General features: G+C 39.8%; 1 protein-coding gene across 1 annotated transcript in view; it reads right to left on the bottom strand.

The window, feature by feature from the left end:
* The window catches only part of LOC150079305 (NACHT and WD repeat domain-containing protein 2-like), a 28,432-nt gene extending 22,491 nt beyond the window's left edge, over positions 1-5,941 (bottom strand). Inside the window, exon 1 of the mRNA XM_090383026.1 lies at positions 5,707-5,941. Coding sequence (XP_090239152.1) covers positions 5,707-5,941 — 235 coding nt within the window. The remainder of the gene's footprint in view (positions 1-5,706) is intronic.
* Positions 5,942-21,261: the final 15,320 nt, after the last annotated feature.

Raw genomic sequence — 21,261 nt, 5'->3', positions numbered from 1 at the left:
GCACTTATGCCTCTGGCGCTTGACCACTCGGCTACGTAATGCAAGTCTTACAGATTAATCTATCACTATCGCCCAAATAACATGTAATATTATTTACAATTACAAATTCAGCTAGGATTACATACGGTTTTACAGAATGTCTATATGGTATTTTCACTAACACATCTGAAAGTGCAATGGCAGCTTAATCTTGCTTTTAACACTAGTAGTCTGTCAGGAGTATTCCAAGTTTTTATGAAACGCTAGCCTTCAAAATTAAGTGGAACTTGTCCACGCATTAGAGATAAGTGCCGTGCTATATATCAATGAACTAATAGGTATTACTGAGTGCGTGAGTCCCATAGCTGGTGTCATCAGAAAATTTGAAGGGATCTATGTCGAGAGCATTATAGAGACCAATTTCGTTAGATGGGAACATGTTCTTAAGACACTAAATTGCTGGCTAGGAAAATCCCACGTAACTGCGCGTCCGTCTCTCCAAGTTTGGGCAGCTGATGATATTTGAAATCTAGGGGGGGGGGGCGTCTATCTTCCCTACGATAAATTTTGCCAGCAGCTGGATATTTGCTGTTGCGACCTGTATTTTCCATGGGATTAGATCAAGGTTGGTGTGGAGGACCGATCGTGAATGGTCATCTGGCTAACCAGTTGACCCCTCAGGATCCAGTATTGATGATTTATTAATGAAAGTCTCCTGAGCTCATTTATGTAATGTTTGTTAATTCATTTGGAAGCTGTAATGCTGCTGCTTGTAAATTCTCCAATGCCGCAATTCTCATAGATCATGTGTTTCATAGCCTTCCTTTTGTTTCTTAGGAAATAGTCGTATCTTTCTTGTACTTTATACGATCTGGAGGTTCGCTTCCATATCTGTTATGCCTTCTGATTTTTGAAAGAGGCTCATTTCATACTAGAACTGAACCCTGCCGAAGTGCGGGATGAGGTTCGGACAAGCTTGGCTGCTCCATTAATAGCTATCTGCCTTAGTTTTTCTACAAGGCTGTGTGAGGCTTCTTCTACCGATTTTGTTTTCAGCCCTTCCCAGTCATAGTTAATTTAGGTGTCTAAGAATTATGGACGATTTTATTAATTTAATGAAAAAGGTTAGGCTTGTTCCATTTATCCCATTTTGCTAAGTGCCTTCTGTTCTAAATTGGTTGTAGATTAGAAAACACCTGCGAATGATCTGACTGAAACTTATTAACAGTGGGCCTTAATTTTATCTACTGAAGGTTGTGGAAGATTAGGTCAAGTAACTAGCCACCCCTGGAAGAAGGCGTTTTGAGCTTATGTAAGTAATACACATGTGTATACAAGATAGGCTTCAGCAAGGCCCTAGACAAATAAGCAGAGGCAAGTTGAAATCACCTAAAATCTGTATGTTTTGTATAATGCCAATAGGATAACTGTTTGGCGGTGCCAAAGGCTGGGTTCAGGGATGACTTTGGAGGTTATTTTAGAAACAATGATGAGATCCATTTAGATGTGCAGCAGACTCTCTATTTACCGGGATCGGATTAACCGGGACACTTTCAAGATTCCAAATTAAAAAAAAAAAAAAAATCAACCAGAAATCATAAAATTCGAGTAATAAATAGAATAGCTAGAAACAGATGTTTTGCAAGTTGTAAGACATGTATAGTATCTTATGTGGGACGGCACCTGAACGTGGGTTCAACTCCGCTTTTGTACACTGTGATGATTACAGATAACTGTAAAAGGCAAGAAATGCGTGTAATATTATGTTTGTGCAGTGTGTGTTATTTAGTTGTTTCTGGTCACTTTTGCTACTAGGAAGGCGACTAACTGGAAAGCCTGCTGAGTGCGCGTCTACACCACAGGGGAGGTGGGCCACAACTACGCATGTAATGTGGCGGACCTCGAGTAGCTCGTACTGAATGCCCACAACGAGTTTGAGATCATTCAAAGAGAAAAAAAAAATGTAATAAATAAATAAAAAAATAAAATAAATAAAAAATAAAATAACAAATAAATAATTAAGATTACAAAAAAAAAAAGAAAAAAATCCAAAGTCCACTGGTTAAGTGCAAGACTAGTGGGTGCTACGATCCCGTACCTAGGGAGCCAGGCACCAGCAAAATCCCGCACCCACAGACAGTAATGAGTCTTTGGGTGCTAGCAAAAAAAAAAAAAAAAATTAATCTTGCATCCATATGGAGAAAGCAGTGAGTGCTAGCAATCCCGTACCACAGGAGACCCAAATCCTGGGTACCAGCAAAAGAGTTCGCCTCGTGAGGCCACAATTTCTGTGGAGAAACAGAATATAAAAACTCCGGTCCATGGAAGGAGAAGGCAAGTTCGTATTGTCAGGTAAGGTAAGTGCAGCCAGTAAAGTCCAATCTTTGCAAATGAAAGTGTATGTTGTTGTCATACGGCACCAGGGCATAATCACCTAAGGGGTTCCCCCATCTCCGCGTTGCTTTCATTGTGATGAACCAGTTCACTGGGAAATGCCAGAGACTTAAGTGTGTGGGAATTGTTCATGTGTTGTATTCTGTACCGTTGTTCATCTGGTCATTTAGCCGTTGGATCCCTATTGAAGCCCAGTGTTGTTCTACTTACGCCCCGTGGAGGCAGACCAGGAACCCAGTAGCTGTAGATTCACTCTGGCAGGTCCTGCCGCTTAATTTCCTGGGATTTCGGCGGCTAGGACTTTAAAAAAAAAATAAAAAATAAAAATAAAATAAAAAAATAAAATCTTTGCAAGTAGCAAATAAGCGACAAGAAGCGGCGTTATAAGTTGTCATTAGGAGATTAGTGTGCCTATCATCAACTCCCGCTGTCTTCACACTCGCCGCTCAAAAAAAAAAAAAAAAAAAAAAAGACCAAATGTTTAATTTATTTTAGTGCGTCGCGTTCGATTGTTGTGTTCCATCGCGCACCACAAGAGGACAAATTTTGTTTCGTTATGCATATCAGGGATGTCGGAATTTTTTTTTTTTTTTTTTTGTATAGTAACTTTTTTTTTTGTTTAGAAATCGCGAAAATGGACAAACGCAAAAGTTGTGCTTTCATTTAAATAAAAATTTGAAATTATTCAAAAGTTTGAAAACGGTGCATCCGTTAAATCTCCAAAGAACCATTATAATGTTGGTGAATGGACATAGTGTTTTTGTCAAGCGGTTCCTGTTGTTACCCACAAATCCGCGTTGAGTACTCCGATGTATGCACAACATTGCAAAGCCAGTCAGTGTGAGTAGTGTGTTGCTTGACTGGCCTCTTAGTTACTGAGAGGCTCGATCACCATGGAAGGAGCCTTTCAGCATCCATCCACCGGCACGAGGCCAGGAAGGTATAAGGAACGCCTGACGGGCTCTCTCCCCACTTACAAACCAAGAGAGGAGAGAGGCCAAGTTAGAGGAACGGAGCGAGGTGGACAGGAAAGGTAAGATAAGGGGAAGGAATCAAGAGTAGGCAGAGCGGAATGCTATCCCCAGCAGAGGGCCAAACGGCCAGATGATCCCACGCCTGTCAGTTGACCAGTGTCAGCAGAACCCCTTCGATGAAGATTCATCGAGGGTGTTTAAAATCCCGCCTGGGGAGTGTCCCAGGCCAGCAAAAGAGCCCGAAAGCATCTAATCCCACGCCGATGGAGAAGCGGCGTCAGCAAAGGAGCTTGGCGGAGAAGAGGTGAAGGCAGGAATCCCATTGGTTTATCCCCTGCAGAGATGCAGGGGATAAACGGCAAGAATCTCTGGTGGAAGCTTTGTCAAGGGAAGTTGAGAATCACCCGGTGAAGTCTTCTAGGAGCAGCAGAGAACATGTTGGAGCATTGCAGGAGAAGATGAAGTTACTGTGGATGGACAGGAAGAAAAAAAAATAGACAGCTCTCGAGTGGCCACATAATAGAAACCTGGTAACGTGATGCATCCTGTGAAGTAGAGATTCATTATTGGGTTTGGTATATCCTTATGGCTGACAAATTATTTAATTTCTGGCGTGACTGGCAGTGGGGAAGCTAGTCGACAGAATGAGCTGCGGTAGGCATAGGTGTGCCAGTTGGTGGTTGTGAGTGGTAGCGGTGTCTGTTGAAGACCGCGGTGGCATAGGTGGAGAATGCTTTGTAGGCTTCTTCTGATTCCAATTCCCTACCCTCTGGATGGATTGTCCATTGAGGGCCAGAAGAAGCTGGTTGCGGTGGTCAAGATAGACAGGGGTGCATCACGTGTTTTTTGTCCTCTGACTCTCCACAGATGCAAAAAGCATCCTCAGCCAGACCAAAGTCGAGAAGACGCCTTTTAAATGATCCATGGCCAGTCAAAAGAAAGAACGTGTAGACGTTAGGGTAGAACCAGTTGCAACGTCGATTGTTGAGGAAGGTGACATCCGGGATAAAGAGTTTAGTAATTTCACCTGTTGATGAGTTATTCCATCGTGTCTGCCATAGGGAAACCAGTTCAGTCCACACACGGATCATCTCATGTTTGATGTTAGTGTCTGTACGCGTTTTAATGGTGAGTATTTCAACCTCTTTATTCTTCTTGATGGCATGAGAGAGGCCGAAGTATATGACATGGAGATCTAGAGGTAAGCATCCAGTAAGAACTTGTAGTGCAGCGGTTGACGTGGTCCGACATGCACGAGTCATTAGCAGCATAATAAACCGCAGGACCTGAAGGATCAGACGTTGCATTCTTATTATCGTCATCCAAACTGCGGCACCGTATGTGACAATGGGAATAAATACAGCTGTGTAAAGATGTAAAACCCGGCCTTTGAGGCCCCATTTTTTTCGGATGAAGCGTGCCAGCATGGCAATATAGGCTTTAATTTTCTCTTTGATGGAACATAGGTGGGGAATGAAAGTTCCTTAGCCATCCAGTGTTAATACCCAGATATTTGACAGCGCGTTGGTTTTTGAGTGATTGTCCTTTATAACGGATGGTCGCAGGCCTCCTCACATCCAACTTTCCTTTCAGTAGAAGGATTTTTCTCTTTTCAGTAGAGACTGAAAGTTTGTTGTTCTCAGCCCACCCGGAAAAGGCAGACAGTACTGCACTGGCCCTAGTTTCTATTGTAGCTCTCGTAGGTCCTTCAACGACGATGTCAAGATCGTCGGCATAAGAAATTTGTGTGACGTTGGGATATATCCTCAGAAGCCAGTCATCCAGGATTATATTCCACACTGCTGGACCAAGGATGGAGCCTCTGGTAAGTTGCCGGGCGATGGAATGGAACTGTTTTGATGGTGAGACGTTGGTTAGAGAAGTAGTTCTTGAAGCAGTTGAACAGATTCTGAAAGCAATCAGTGGCCCTGACCCTCTGTACGATGGCCGGCCACCAAACGGTGTCAAAGGCGCCCTTAAAATCTATAAAAATTGCAAAGACATAGGTGGCCTAAGAATCTTTTGCAAGTTTCAGAATCGTGGTCAGAGCATCAATTGTAGAACAACTCGGCCTGAACCCGAATTGGAAGGGAGCTGCAAGAGCTTCGTAGGCGCCTCCGTAGCCAGGTGGGAAGGAGCAGCAGTGCGTAGCACACGCTTCTTGATTAGCCCGGGGTTCGAGCCCGTAACCACCAAATACGGAGGATGCGGAAAGGTCAGGGAATGACCACCGCATATCCTGGAGCAATATGGCCATAGTTGCTAATGCTCCTAAAAACCAAATAACAAACAAACAAACAAGCAAGAGCTTCGTATGCAGGTTGGAGGCGAAATAGCAGGAGTCTCTCAAACACTTTACCCAGTATTGGTAAAAGTGCTATAGGACGACAAGCTGATGTCCTGCCAGTGGGATCCTTTGGTAGAAGTCTCAGGTTTGCAAGTTTCCACCATGATGGAAACATGCCATCTTTCAGGCAGGTGTTGAAAAGCCGAATGAGGATAGCAGGAGCGATAGTCCAAAGACGTTTGATAGTTTCCCCCTCGATGAGGTCCAGACCTGGAGTCTTGCCATTCTTGATCTTGTTGATGGCCATGGCTACTTCCTCTTCAGTAAAAGGATCTTCAATAGGTTGGAAGTTTTGGTTGTCTATAGTGACTTGATTATGGAAGTCTGTGTTTAGGGCATCATCATTTTGGTAAATCAAGTCATCCAGAATTTTGTTAATTGTGTCCAGCCAATTTGTTGTCTCAGGAGAGCCATTATTGCGTATGGAATTGATGTCTGTGGACCTGATTTTGTTCCTGACAAGTTTATGCACCAGGCCCCAAGGGTTCCTCTTTCCTTCTGTCTCTACCAGTGTTCGCCATGAGTTTTGTTTGGCATGGTAAATCCAATTGCAATGTTCTCTGCAAAGGGCTCTGAATCTTTCTTTCTATTGATCAGCAATGTGGGGAGGCTCAGTTCTGCGTTTACGCTGGTATGGTCTATGTGCATTCTTGAGATCATTCCATAAGTTAGTAACATCCTGCGACCACCAGGGGATGGACCTTGGACTTTTGGAACATTTCGTCATCGATGCTTGAGGCTTTCGGGAGCAATGATTGAACAAAATCTGTTTTTTGGGTACTATTCATGGAGTGATACCTATTGAGGGCAAAGGGGCTGCAGATGGCTTCCCGAATGATCTCATCAAAAATGTCCCAGTTAGCCGATCTTATAGAGAACCTGGAAGTATCATGCATGTAGATTGGGCGAGGAGTAACTTGATCAGTAATACAGTATGTAATATGGCGATGATCACTGGTGGTCGCATATTCATACACCTGACTTTGTTGGAGACAATTGCTGAGGGAAGGAGTTACATGCGTAACATCCAACTTGGATTCCCCGGTTCCTGAGGAGTAGGTGGTAGGTTGACCTGGTAGATTAGCGATCTCCAATCTGCGGGCAGCAATAAATTCATCAAGTAAGTCACCTCTAGCATCAGTGGTGGCATTGTACCAACTAGTAGAGTATGCATTGGAGTCGGCTGCAATGATAACATGTGAATCATCAAGCAGGTCAAGAACCCGTTCCAGAGTAGCAATATGCGGGTGGATGTCAGTGCCGATCTCAAAGTAGGATGTAAGGACTGAGATGCTGCCAAAGCAGCCTTCCACAGTAGCAGCAGCCAGGTGGGAGGTGCATAAGGAATCAAGTTTGGTCACAACTGGGTCCGGGTTGCGGATTATGATGGCTACAAGGCATTGTTGGTTTGTAGTCTGTATCTTTCGGTATGTAAGTGGATATCCAGAGACTCTACCGCAAACGCAGTAGGGTTCCTGGAGGAGGAGAAGGTCGAGGTCAAGTTCTTTCATGATGGGATGGAGCTGAGAAGCCAAGTGATTGATTTTTGTCCATTTATTTGATTTGGGCGATGCGAAGTATGGATGTTGTCTGGTATAGATGGCCTATTATCCATAATTTGTATTGTTACGGATTATTTCAGCTGCTCTTTTATATACAAGGCATGCTCCATCCCGGACCGAGTGATTGCTAGGTTTATTAATAGCTTTGCAGTTGGCACAGGTTGGTGGGAAGGATTTATTTGGACAGTTCTTGTAAAGGTGTCCTGCCTCTGCACAATGCCCGCAGGCTGCTTTTTGAGACACTTGTTGGAGGTATGGCCGTGTCCTAGGCATTTGTAACATTTCATAACTGGTACAAAGTCCCAGAAACGGTGTGATGACCAGCCCAAAAAGATCCTTTCTTGATTATGCAGAAATTTTCTAATCCTGAGAGATACCTGGAAAATCCAGTTGAGTTTGTCCTGTGACCTGGTAGTCGTCGAGAACCGAATCTTCATTTCATTGGTTGCCTCCTCCCTGTCCAAATAGATTTCTATTGAAAATCTCCTCCTTCTGGAGTGAGACTTCAACATCGAAGATGATAATGCTCGGCCCTCTAACTTTCGGGGTTTCAAAGGTTAGGCTCAAGTTTTCAGCTTTTCCACATGTTCGTAATTGCTCCAGATCTGATTTGGAGGCTGCTTCCAGGATTATGCCCGTGTCGCGGATCTTTTGGACACTTTTGATTTTTATGTTTTCCAACTTTGGATTTAAGATTTTCAAGACTGTCTTTTACGCCATCGCTGTCCACGATATCACAATACTCTGCTGCCTTGATAATGAGCATATGCTTCTGTTCTGGGGAGGAATCTTGGGCATTTTAACGGCGGCTGCATATGACAAAGTCTGAGGAGTCCCTTAAAAAGGGACCTGGGCCTGCGTGTTAGAGGCAATGGTGTTCAAGGCCTCGAAAGATGGGTTGGTTATAGTCGTCGTGAGGGTCGCATTCGTTTGTCGCAACTGCTCTTTCATTGATTTCAGTTGCTCGTTTTCAATTATCGCTTCATACAACATCTTTTCCAACGAGCCCGAGCAGTGTATAATACGCAAACACGCAGCACTGGAAACACCACTATTATCGCTGTAAAGACAGCTCTCCATTTTACGCCGGAGAGTCTGGATAATTCTTAGGTTCGGAATTTCCTTGCTTAATAAACTAGGCTGATCCTGTCCTTCATCATTACCCTCCCTCTGCTTAGAGGGAGGAGCAGAAGTTTCTTTAACCCTCTTTTCTTGACAAGTGCTTTCTTTCTGGACGTGGACGGGAGGCCCCGTTCTCCATTCTCCTCGCAATCGTCATCGTTTTCGCCTGGAGAGTTATCAATCGCAATAGCATCCTGGTCGTTTTGTGTGAGTGTAGGCTGTCTAGTCGTCCGAAGTCTGTTCCTAGTCATGGGGACAGAAGAGGGGGGGAAGTCCTACTCTGAGTCTTCGTCGCCCGTTAACTGGAAAGTCTGTTTATGTGGACGAAGCATAACCTTCTGGTTAATGGTATACTCTTCAGCCATTGGTTAAAGTAGCAAATAGCACTATATCGATGTTGGGGCAAAATAGGTCGACTGAAAGTTCTCAATTAAGATAAATATATGGTCCAAAAATCTGCTCTTCGAGACAAGCAAAATCACAAAAATACATTCAACAGAATCCGAGAACTGGACGCAGCACTATGGGGGAAGCAGTGGGGAAGAGCCCGGATATAAAACAGTTTTCTGCGAATTAAAATCCTTTTTGAAGGTTACTGAAGGGCGTTGAAGAGGACGGTGATCTTATTTCCGACTAAACATCAGCCGAAAGAAGTGATTAGGGAAACAGGATTAAGTAAAATATTTTAGTGCTCTCTCACATTCAGTTTTCTTGTTTGCTCTTAGTGCAACTATCCGCAATTAGGCCGCTTCTTTCAAAAGCTCACGGTATAGTCTCCGGGGGTATCGTCCATTTCTGATCAACAAACTACGCCAATTCCCGTGTGGAGGATCTCGGAAAGGAAAATAAACAAAGCTCACGTTGACCTTGGTCGCTGGACATTGTTCGTATTCACAGCCATGCTGCATATAAATTATGAAAAATGAATATATATATATTTACCTAATGACAAGATAAGCATGCATTTGGTATCAGTCGGTACGACTCGTCTTAAGGAATCTTCTGATATCACATAGTCATTATTATTAACTTTGTAATCACTGATTAAATGCTTATATTCCGGGAGCACAATTATACACACCCGCACGCTTTCTTGGCTGCAACGAAATCGTTGGTGACCAAACCATATGCGAAATTGTAAAAAAATAAAGGGAAGCATCATATTGGACACGCGAGTAGTGCGTGGTAAGTTCTTTATTTATCGCCGTACTTTTTACGTAGGTTGCTGAACATTTTTCGATACAGCAAGTCCCCGACTTACGTAGCTTCGGACTTACATTACGTTATTTATAATTTTTTTATATGACTGAAGATTTCAAGTGAAGGGGACACATATTTCACCATAATGTAACAACTCACAGAATTCCAGCTATCGGTATTATTGCAAATGCAATAAGATCGAGTTTACTATCCGTTTATGATTAATTGCACTAACAGAAAAACCCAGTAACCCGGAAAGTGCAAATTGTTTTTGTTTTATGGCAGTGACCTCCAGAAATGTGCTTTAGTAAAATGTGAGCTCGCGTGGAGTGATAATAGTCAGTTTTCGCTTTAACCATATGAAGCTCTTTTCAGAAAATTTCGTTTTGACGGTTATTATTATTATTGTTAACAGCTACAAAACAGCAAAAAAACGTGCCTGAGGGTGCAGCTACAAAGCATCATTACACAGCTTCAAAGCAGAAGCTTGGAGTATACATTTCCAAAGTAAAGAGAAAAGTAAATGTACAGATAAAATAAAACTAAGTAAAAGTAGGACTCATCCGTCCTATTTAAGTGAACAGGTAGGAGTAAGGCAGAGCATTGCTATTTCTTCACACACATTACACAATCAGAGTCTTTGAACTTGCAAGAAGAGTCCATTTTAAGTCAGGTACCGGATGAGGTTAGCAATTTCAGTTGCCTCTTGAAGTGTCCGGGGGTGTCAAATATCTCAATATTTGCTTTGTTCATTGATCTTACAGTCCTGTTGTAGAAGTTGTAGTATCCATAATTTGTTCTCGCATAGGATGGTTTCAGCAGTGGATGGTTTCTTAACGCTCTTGTCGGAGCGTTGAAATTTATTTGTGAGACGAGATGAGGGCAATTCAGGGTACCATTTAACAGCTGGTTAAGAAGGAGTAAGTCGGCTTTATCTCTTCTTTTTTCCAGCGTATCATGGCCGACTAAAAGAATAAGCGAAAGCGGTACTAGTAAGTCTATAATGAAAAGGAAAGCGATCGATTTGGATCAGAAAATTAAGATAATAAGGATGTATGAAAATGGCCAAACATTAACAAGTATCGCGCGGAATTCAGATTTGTCAGTGGCAATGGTGAACACAATAAAGGAGAAAGACAGAATTCGAGAAGCGGTCGGCACCAATGAAGGTGAACTATAATAATAACCAAGGCTACGAAATACATACCAGTTTTTACAGTACTGTACTGTACAATAACACGCGGTTTTTTATTCCTTTTATGTTTTCTTTTCGTATATGCCACTCTGGCTACTTCACCGCTGTCCCCAGATAAAGTTTTAAATTGAACTTATTAAAAATATATAACTATTTTTCTTCATTCTTCTGAGGATATTATGTGGTTTTTGTAATTTTGGCATATCAGGGATATATCAGCAATATTTGATTAGTCATTCCCGAGTTACACAAATCTCGACTTACGTAAGAAGTCCTGGAACGTATCTCTTCCGTATGTCGGGGACTTGCTGTATTTTTGGATTAACCTGGAAATCGATTATCCAGGAATATTTTTTTACCATCTATCCCGGAAAATTGAGAGAGTACTGTATTTTATGATCCAATGCAGAGAGAGCTTGAACGAGGGCAAGGGTAATTGGATGCCCTATCGTTGCTGCTTTTCGGACTTGGTGATTACCAATTTATGTTCTAATCGAGATGAGTGCATCCTCCCACTCCAGAGTTGCACTTGTTTTTTTTTTGTGGGCAGGGGTGTTATTTCATTTTATTCTATTCCAGTCATTTCATCGATTTTATTTCAATCTTTGGGATTAAATGCATTGAAGTATATAATATTTTTTAAAATTTCTAATCTAATCGTTTAGCTCTTTAAACACTAATACGTTATAATCAACAATTCTGTAGCTTTTCTTCAGTAATTACTATCAATAATAAATCGATTCGGTTGCATTTCGATGTCGGACTCAGCGTGGGTTTCAAAAGTGATCAATTCCGTTATTAGATCGAAAAAAAGTCGGAAACCGTTTCGATACTGCCAACGCCGGTCGGTCCAATTTTAATAGTTTTTTAACGGCCCTAATTTTTTTTTCTTTATTCGTGACTCTCAAGAACAAACAAAATCCAATGTGAGCGTGAGAAGCAATTATTAAACCAATGACGAAGATTGCTCACGTGAAAAATAAGTGTTTTACATGTTTTTCGTAGTTGTTGCAGGGACTAGGTCAGAATTACAGCACGGATGTTTATTCAGTAGATGCTGTGGTTGTCAAGGTAATGAAAGTTATGTTGACGTTAGTTGCTTGGGGGGAGGAGGGCACAGTATTTGTTTTTTCACTCCTTTAGAAGAATACTCAACTGACATGCGAGTTTTTAAATTTTGAACAGGCAAATGGAAATAAATGATGCGTGTCTATATTTCGTGACAATGGTTCACGCAATAGTTTCAGAACTGGTACCAGTTACAAATTCTAGCGTTTTTATTAAGTGAGCTGTTATTATTTTCCGACAGATGGCACTACCACGAAACAGATTGTCGTGGTAGTGCCACGAAAATCGAAGAATCCTTGCTTTCTTTATTCAGATAGTATGGTTCTAACTCGTCAAATAGTTTTAATATTGCGTAATAATCTCATTATGGATGCGGTAACCTAAAGCAACGCCCAGTAGCTTGGAATATAAGAACGGTAAAGATTTAAAATAATTCCAGTAAAGTAAACAAAAAAAAAAAAAAAAAATCTATAATGAGCGAATTATTATTGTGAAGATTATTTTAAAAGTTTCTAATCCAAATGGTGGTTATAAAGTCCTTTATAAAATACGAGAAAACTACATATAAGTTATATTGAAACACGGTGTTTTTGCGTTGCAATCAATATATGTGAGAGTTTTTGAAACGATAAAAAAAAATTAAAATATTTGCATTGAAAGCACCTCAGCTGTGTGAAGTTTCGAATATATTTATTACTAATAGAGTCTGAGAACTTATTTTTTAAGATTGGTATTTCCATCATATTTCAAAAGAATATGATGGGAAGTTGCCCCCTTAGTAGCCACGTATGCAACTTGGTTGTGTATATGGCCACTACTTTTAAAGCTTCTAAAAGTAAGCTTATGCATCTGAAAAACAGAAGTCTCATAAACTACGGAGGGGAAAGGAGCTAAAAGCAATTCAAGACGAAAAGGACAGGTTACAGTTCACTCAGAAATGAAAATTTCCATGATTAATAAACAGCCAGGAAGCCACGTGGTATCCCGTCCATAATTTATAGAACCTTTGCTAGTAGGAAGAAGAAAGTTATTATCTGTATATACAAGTTGATGGTTAGATCGCATTTGGAATATCTTATTAAGGTCTGGAGACCGCACCTAAAAGAACAGAGCATCCATCCTGGAGAGGGTTCGACGAAGGGCGGCCATATTTGTGATAAGTTCAAATCGATACACATATGAAGAGCGGTTTTAGAGGTGCTGGTTGCAAATATTGGGAACTAGACATCTAAGGGGAGATCTGATTAAGGTGTATAAGGCGCCGAAAGGGTTGAGTAAAATTAATGAGGAAGATCAGTTCTTCCTCATAGGTGAGAAGAGAACTAGGGGGCATAAATATAAAATCTCAGGGAATAACAGAAGATTGGATCCCATGAAGTTCACCTATGAGCAGCGGGTGCCGAACTCTGGAATATGTTACTTCCCAACGTGAAAATGGCAGCGAGTCTGACTAATTAGTTGAGAAATTGGACAGCTACGTTGTGTGAATGGAAGTACTATGAATATTCTGTTTCAACTTAATTTAATTTATACTGAAAGAAGTCTTGTCACTACTGACGAAACGTAAAAGTATAAAATAAAATATTTTAGTTTTATTTAGAAGTTGATAAAGGGGCACATCGCTTCGAAAGCTTCTTGATATATTTTAGTAATTTCTTATCATTTATTTGTGTGTGTGTGTGATTTTTCTTATATTTTTAAAAATTTTTACTGCAGTTTTATTGAAATTTTTTTATTTTTTACTTTTACGTTTCATCCATAGTGACAAGATTTGTTTCAATATGCTTATTCCCGATGCACAAGGCCTTTTTTATTAATTTAATTTCATTTCATTTTTAGCTGATATAGAAAGAGAGCTTGCTTGCATCATTTGGCTTTACTAATACTATTTACTATAAACCTACCATAATTTTGATTATTGCAACCTACTATCTATTATAAAATATGCAGTATTCTAGCAAAAGTATTTGGACGCCCTCCCGCTTCCAATGCAGTAAATGGTGTGAATAATTTATGGAGAGAAGAAACCAGTTAAAGCAATAGCAGAGATATAACGAACATTGCCAATAATTGCACATATAACCAAAGGGCTTAATATTAGGATACAATATCGGAAATTTGTTACTGCGCATATGTCGACACCCTTTAACCCTCTTGGCGCATCAGCCTTAGTCGCTGATGCGCCAATAAAACCCAAAACAACCAACCAGCCCTTTAACCCTCTCAAATTCGACTGTAGCAGGTGTAGTGAAAATATGGAAGAATGAGAACTCATGTAAGTATGTGCTTACAGTCAGGTAAGCTCAAATGGGCAAAAAAGGCTATTCCTACCAAGAAAGACTAGACTTCAGCCCTCCCTGAAAATTGCGATATCTTGAAATTAGGCACCTGCAAGGAGCCCTGTTCGAGGGGATTAACGCTTTGAATGGACTGAGTGAACTAAATGCTGATGGCATACTTAGGCTTTCTCAGATGGCACATAAGTGAGTATAACTTTAAATTAAAGAGGGATGGTTGGAGACAGATGTGCGGAAATTTGTCTTCAGCCAGCGAGTAATTGATTATTGGAAGAAATTTCCATCTGGTGTTGTGTGGAAGTAGGTAGTTTAAATAAATTTAAGGAAGGCTTAGGCAGTCCTTGCATCATTTGCTCACTAATACTAAAAACTGACATAGAAAGCACCAGTTCTTGAAGAAATTATTGAAAGTGTACTGGGAAAAACGTCCTTGGAAAACGTTATATTGGAGCTCCAGATACCCATAAGATTACCTGTAAGTGCGTACACTGCTCGTATGGAGCTTCACGGTATGGATTTTCATGGCAGAAACCACTGAACACCAGGCGTCTTTTGTAGTAGTGACTATCCCATCGTTCTTTGTTATGAAACAGGTCCTATGCAGCGACGTGTCTCTTCATATGAGATAGTGGAGTGTGGCGAATGTCATCTATCGCGTATTGTGCACAGTGAAATTCCTTTGGCGCTACGGATTCGGACATTGGTTGTAGATCCAAACATATCCATGTTGAATTGTACACTGACGTTTTGGCTAATTACATGGTGTCCACACTTTGGTTCTACTGATATTGGGCCTCCCTGTTCCAATTCCATCCCATAGAGTGAACAGTGTTAAAAGTTGATTCGGGGAGAACGAAGTAGAACGGCTTGAATGATTGACCCTGAATCCGATTAAATGCCATTGCGATGAACAAGAATGCTGGATCAAGGCATAGCCGGTACTCTCCTGTTCTACAGCTTAACTGGGGACTGCAGGTAAGAAGGAATGCACCCAAATATTTGCTTCCTGCTACAAGGATCTGACCAGAAGCGTTCACAACGGATCGTGCTGCAATTGTGGTTATACAAGTTAGTGCATTTGCAAACCAACCGAAGTTGTATAAGTGGCACCATTACATAACATCCCACACTATGAAATCGTGGACAACGAGTTACCTATCTCTCATACTTCGAATAAGTAGCACTTCCTCAATAGTGATATTGAGGAAGTGCTACTTATCCAATTGATACCTCACTATTGGTATTTATTCTCGGTGGGTACCACCACGTAGAAGGTCATTGCAGGCATAATTGGTCCCTCATCGGTAAGTTGGGTAGGTACCTGATGGCATAAACGCTGACAACCCAGTTTTTTTGTTTTTTTTTGTTCTATTTATACTCCTGCACGACAACCAAGTCAGTAGAGTTTACAATAAATCGTCAATACAAATATTTATCGTATTTAGTAATCACGGGCTTGAACCCTGGTCCAGTCAAGGAACGAGTGCTATGCACTCTCGCTCCTGACCACTGAACTACGTTAGTTGTAAACTTATTCATACTATAAGAGATATCGAATGGTTGTAAGCAAGACATCGAAATTTAGGGCTAGGAAGCCTCAGACTTTCGAGGCTTTCTATCCCTAAATTTCTATATATCTACAGTTATTAATTTGTTCATTCAAACCGTTGTTTTTACAAAAGAAGAACATCGCTATGTTCTCTAACACAGTAGCTTCCGAATATTTTTTTAAGGTGGTGTATAATTCACTAAAAATCATAACTATAATATCAGAGTTAAATTTTAAGCATATTTGGCTTTAACAAATTTTTAAGACACATTAAGCTACAGGCAGCTTAGATATAAGATTAAGCAGTGTTGCCTCAATTTCTTGTATAACTTACCACAAAATTTGGTCCCATTGAAAGTCTTTGGCAGTTTTCTATTTCCTTCATACATAGCTCTGTGGTCATGTGATCATCAGTAGCTTCGTCTCGCACTCCCCACCTCATATCAACTACCTAATGAATAAAAATAATAAAACATCATCATATTGAATGCGATTTTAGCATTCCCAGTTGCATTTCATTATGCATGTTATTATATGTCCCGAATTACAGATTTTCTTAAAACTCTGAACAAGAAAAGGTGGCTAATTTCGTCTACATTTCAAGAGTGGGTTGTTTTCTTGAAACAATCTTTAGCAGAAGCATTTGGAAGAGGAAATGCGCTACAAACTCTACTAATTGTCAAATCTATTTGCATGATGTGCTAAGCGTGCTCTGATTTAAATAATGGAAGATAAGGGGGGATCTGCAGTAACAACGGAAAATCAGAAGAACGACCATCTTAACAGTACTGTAATAGCCATTTTAGCTATCGAAAATACGATTTGATTATTCATTTTGGCGATTAATAAAATGTCAGAAATTCCAGGAATTCGAACAATTCCAGTTTCATTAATCACTAGGATGAAGGAAAATCAATAATAAAATTGATTTTCCTTCATCGTGAAGTGGCTAAAACGACTATTCTATTACTGTTAAGGTGTTCGTTCTTTGGTTTTTCGAATAATTCCATTAGCGGACTGCAAAAATAAAGAAGGAAAAAAAAAAGAAGTTTATAGCTTAAAAAAAAATCCCATTTCTGCTGAAACATAGATAAGAGAAGTACAGTATTTTCATTTGAAATATCAGAATTACCACGAAAAGTATTTCCTGAAATAAATGCTTACAATTGGCAACCGCTATACTCAGAATCTGTGTTGACAGCAACTCTTAAGGCTATTCATAGAATTGAGCGTCGACTCTGTTGTGGCACCAATCACCTGGCCATTAGCACTTACTGTGTGCATTATGTGGGCTAAAACAGGATAGCATTTTATTTCTCTTTCCGAGAAATCCTTTGGGTTTTTTTTTTATTCATTATATTGTCAGCTTGGGAGAATTGTCAGGGATCAGTGAAATCCATGCTCCATAAACTATCTGATTTCTGAATTATTATTTGACAAATGTATGTGCATGTACAATCATCCATCGAATTTTATAGTGCACTGCTGAATGTCCATTAAATGCTCACTAGTAGAGTAGTACAGTACACTAGGTTTAAGAAACAAATCATTAAGCTGACCTACTTTTAAGCGTTGTTCCCCTTCTCATTTTTCTCCCGAATATACCTTTATCGTAGGCGATAATGGCACGATCACCCTTCATCGTTATAAACCTCAATCAGCACATTTCATTTTCTTTTCTTTTCAACTTTGGAACCGTAGCAAAATCTGAGTAATCAATAGCCAGACTATACAGTTAGCTAGAGGTGGGGTGGCAAAACAATAAAGAAGAACATCGCAAAACTAGAAGTTTAAAATATAGATAAGATATTTTCGCATTTATTTGTTCCTGGATAATAAAAGGAGGACTTGGCTATTCACCTTTTTTGTAGAGCACAATTATAACAAGTTAATTTAATGTACGCAGTGCGTTGCATTTTAAACGCGTGAGAAAATAGTAATAATTCATAATTTATAAAAAAAAAGGCAATGACTTTTATTGGGAAACATTTTGATTCTTCGTATCCGCCATTGCTCATTCATTCCTCCAACCATGAGTTTATTACACGAGGAAAGAAAAAAGAATAATAATAATTGCCGTTTTTCTGTTAGTCCGATTTAACGAAATTTGAAGTGGCTTGAAAATACTTCTAGAAGGGCTGAAATATAAAATTTCATGAAAATCAGTCCACAGAGCATCGAGTTGTTACATGCGGTTGGATAAACGGACGGTGAAGACAATAAATTATGCATATATGCTAATACCTTTAAAAAATATATATATATATATATATATTTACAGGGTATATAACTCCTAAGAAGTCTTTCTTGCATTTATTTTATATAAATTATACTGAAAGCACGGAAAGTAAAATTCTAAATTGTAATGCAACTTCTTCTAATTCGCGGAAAGTTTTCTTCCTTTTTCCACAGAAGGACGGAGAGTTTTTTCCAGTTTCTGGGGGAATCTGTTACCAGAGAACCTTTTCTGAACCTCTGGCGATACTCTCCCCTCACAATAACATAATCAACCTACAGCGCTGCGTTATATATAATCTTTATGTTTGGGCAAACAGATAACTCACAGACTTTCACCTATTTATTGAATTACTAATGATTTTGATGGGAAGTAGAATTAGAAATGAAGTTAGACTGGGAAATGCTGAGAGTTAACATCAGCTATTGAATTACATTTTTGATTGTATAGATTTAGGCTAGTACGCACTCTTTATATTCTGCGCTCCTTATGAAATACGTATAAATAATTTATAGTGATTGCAAGTAGTCTGACTTATTCCCAACTTCTTCTGTAATCATGTTTTTAAATTAATATTTAAAATAACTTGGGATAACCAATCTCTGAGATGAAAATTTTACTCGCATGAACTGTGTTAACGTTCGAATATTATTTTTTTTAGAATTCGATTTGAAAGTTCACGAACTTTGAAAACTTAAGAATAAATGGATAATGAATCTTCGAAATAGGAGAAAGTTTTGTTTCGAGATATTTTTAATGCTTTTATAATGAAAATCTATGATTAATTCATAGAAAAATGAAGAATATTTTAAAATGAAATTCATTTATTTACCTGAAATTCCAAGCCATATCTTTCTCGGCAATATTCTTTAAGGCGAGGGTATACTTGCTCCATAAGGGTATTTCTCTCTAGAGACATATCTGGAAAAGAATGGCATTAACCTTGATATGCAATCAGTTGGTATGTGTATGCCATAATGGTCAATATTGAGGCATAAGTGCAAATGTTTAACATGCAAGTCGCTTAAATTGAACACACTTGCGAGCAAAGTATGAAGAATATATAAAATGAAATAAAGAGATATGCTCCCAAAAAGTAGGCGAATTTAGACATGAAGGAGAAATTCTGGATGAAGTACGTATCGACACTTCAGTGTCATTTGTAATATGGATTTGTCCTTCTTTGGCAGCAGTCCAGTAAGGACTCAAACAGCAACCCTTCGAAACCGATAATTTTGTTTATCAATGGGCACTCATAGTTTCTGGTCTATTATATATTTGTTATTTGAAAATATAAAAATAAACATGATAATATGAAGTTACAAACATATTCGTGCAACTAATTTTCGAAAAAATATCTTACATATTATTTTTTCGGTTTAACAAAGCCATATTTACCAAAACTAGTATTTTCACAAAAGGAAGTTATCCAGTAATGACTTGTTTGTTTGAAAAGGCTGCAAGGAAGAAAACCCATGATAATATGATGAAAACATTACACTAAGATTGGTTATTACGCAATACCATCAAGAATTGGGTTGCTAATTCAGAATGGGGCGTAGAGTCAACAAAGGTGCATCCAGGGCTGGAAGACTTTTGATTATGTAAACAAGAAAAAAAATTACAATATATGACGAAGACACTACACTTGTACAATGAAAGATTCCATAATGTTATTTATAAAGAATTGTACTTGAAAAATTTTCAAATAAATGGGCACCAAAATATTTGAATGTGTAGAATAAAAGAGAAAGAGAGTGAATTTTGCAAAGAAAATTCTTGAGAAATTTTCCCGGATTCAAACACATTTGTCAGCCACGAGATGAAATTTGGATTCCTTGCTGTGATCTCAGATTAATATAAAATAATTTAATAATGACAAACATTTGGATGAAAAATGTATTCAGTAAATAAATGCATTTGCTTCTGTAATATACGTAAATATAAATGTCTGGAAAAAGTATTTCAGGTGCGTTCTCGAGTCTAGCACAGTGACTATAATTGTTGCCTTTCCGAAGGATCTAGATGAAATGCCTGAGTCGAGTTGTGTGTGAACGGGAGGAATTTTTATTGCATTTTTTTCAGAGTGCGATCGAGTTAGTCGGTCTTGGGCAAGATTGTATGGGTATTCATTCGGAAATATTAGGAACAATGGCCGATTACATTGATTCTTCATGGTCATCATCGAATAATCAAAACTAGACAAACCATCATGTGTAGTTGTAATTATACACTCTTTGACTTTGAAATTGCAACACCCAGAAGGAACGATCCGAAGTGTATACAAATCAGCAGGCAGAAGCGTTGCGCCAAATAAACAAATAATTAAAATAGGGGACCAATCGGGTGGAAGCTTCGGTTGATATAAAAACGAACATAGAGATCATGGAGTTCAAAGAAACCCGTCTGTGACGCAATTAGCAGGCTTCTCTTTCGCAGGGACCGACTTTAGAGTCTAAGGAGATTGTAGAGAATACCGAGACGTCACGTTCAAACCTACATCAGCGACTTCGACAGCGGGCAAATTATCGGTCTTCGGGGAGGCTGGATGGTCGCTTCATGGTGTAGCGGAACTTGTCAACCGCGTTGGAAGACTACAGAACAGGAGGATTGTCTTATCCGTCACCGTTGGATGGTAGCCAGCGCGACTGCAGGCGCGGTATAGGTTTACACCGCACCTACAGTCACCTAGCTACCATCCAACGAGCTATGACGTTAGGTGGCTGTCATCCTATCACCCGTCGAACCATTGCACACTGACTACTAGAAGGGGAACGTGCATACCGACCATTCCATCGATTACCCCTGACCTCACCAAGCGTCAATAGCCTCTGTAATGGTGACGCGCACGAGCCATCTGGGATACAGACTGGAGTCAAGTGGGCTTCAGCGTTGAATCCTGATTCTGCATGGGGCCCGATCATCGCCGCATACAGAGATGGCGACGACATGGTGATCACAATGATCCTAGAGCCATTGTTCAACGCTATATTGCACGCCCTGCTGGTGTTATAGTGTGTAGAGTGATCAGTTTTGATAGTTGGCCGTGGTTGATGTTCGTCAGCGACAATCTGACAGCTTGTCGCTATGTTGCCGAGATTATCGAACCGATCGCTCTCCCCTTTCTTACTAAAGCCTGATGCTATTTTTCAGCAGGTAGACGCTCAAACATACCTCAGGGGTTTGCTTTGAGTGTATTTGTGGTGTGGTCGTACTGTCTTGGCTAGCCAGGTAGCGGATTTCTCCCCTATCGAGCTCGCGTAGGCCACGATGGGATGCCACTTACAGGACCACCCGGATGCTATGCGGGACCAGGATCAAGAGCTTTGGTGGAAAAT

This window comes from Mastigoproctus giganteus, chromosome 10 (genome assembly GCF_048544385.1).
Source record: "Mastigoproctus giganteus isolate SK-2022 chromosome 10, ASM4854438v1, whole genome shotgun sequence".
Taxonomy (NCBI): domain Eukaryota; kingdom Metazoa; phylum Arthropoda; class Arachnida; order Uropygi; family Thelyphonidae; genus Mastigoproctus; species Mastigoproctus giganteus.
This window is presented reverse-complemented; position numbering and strand designations above follow the sequence as displayed.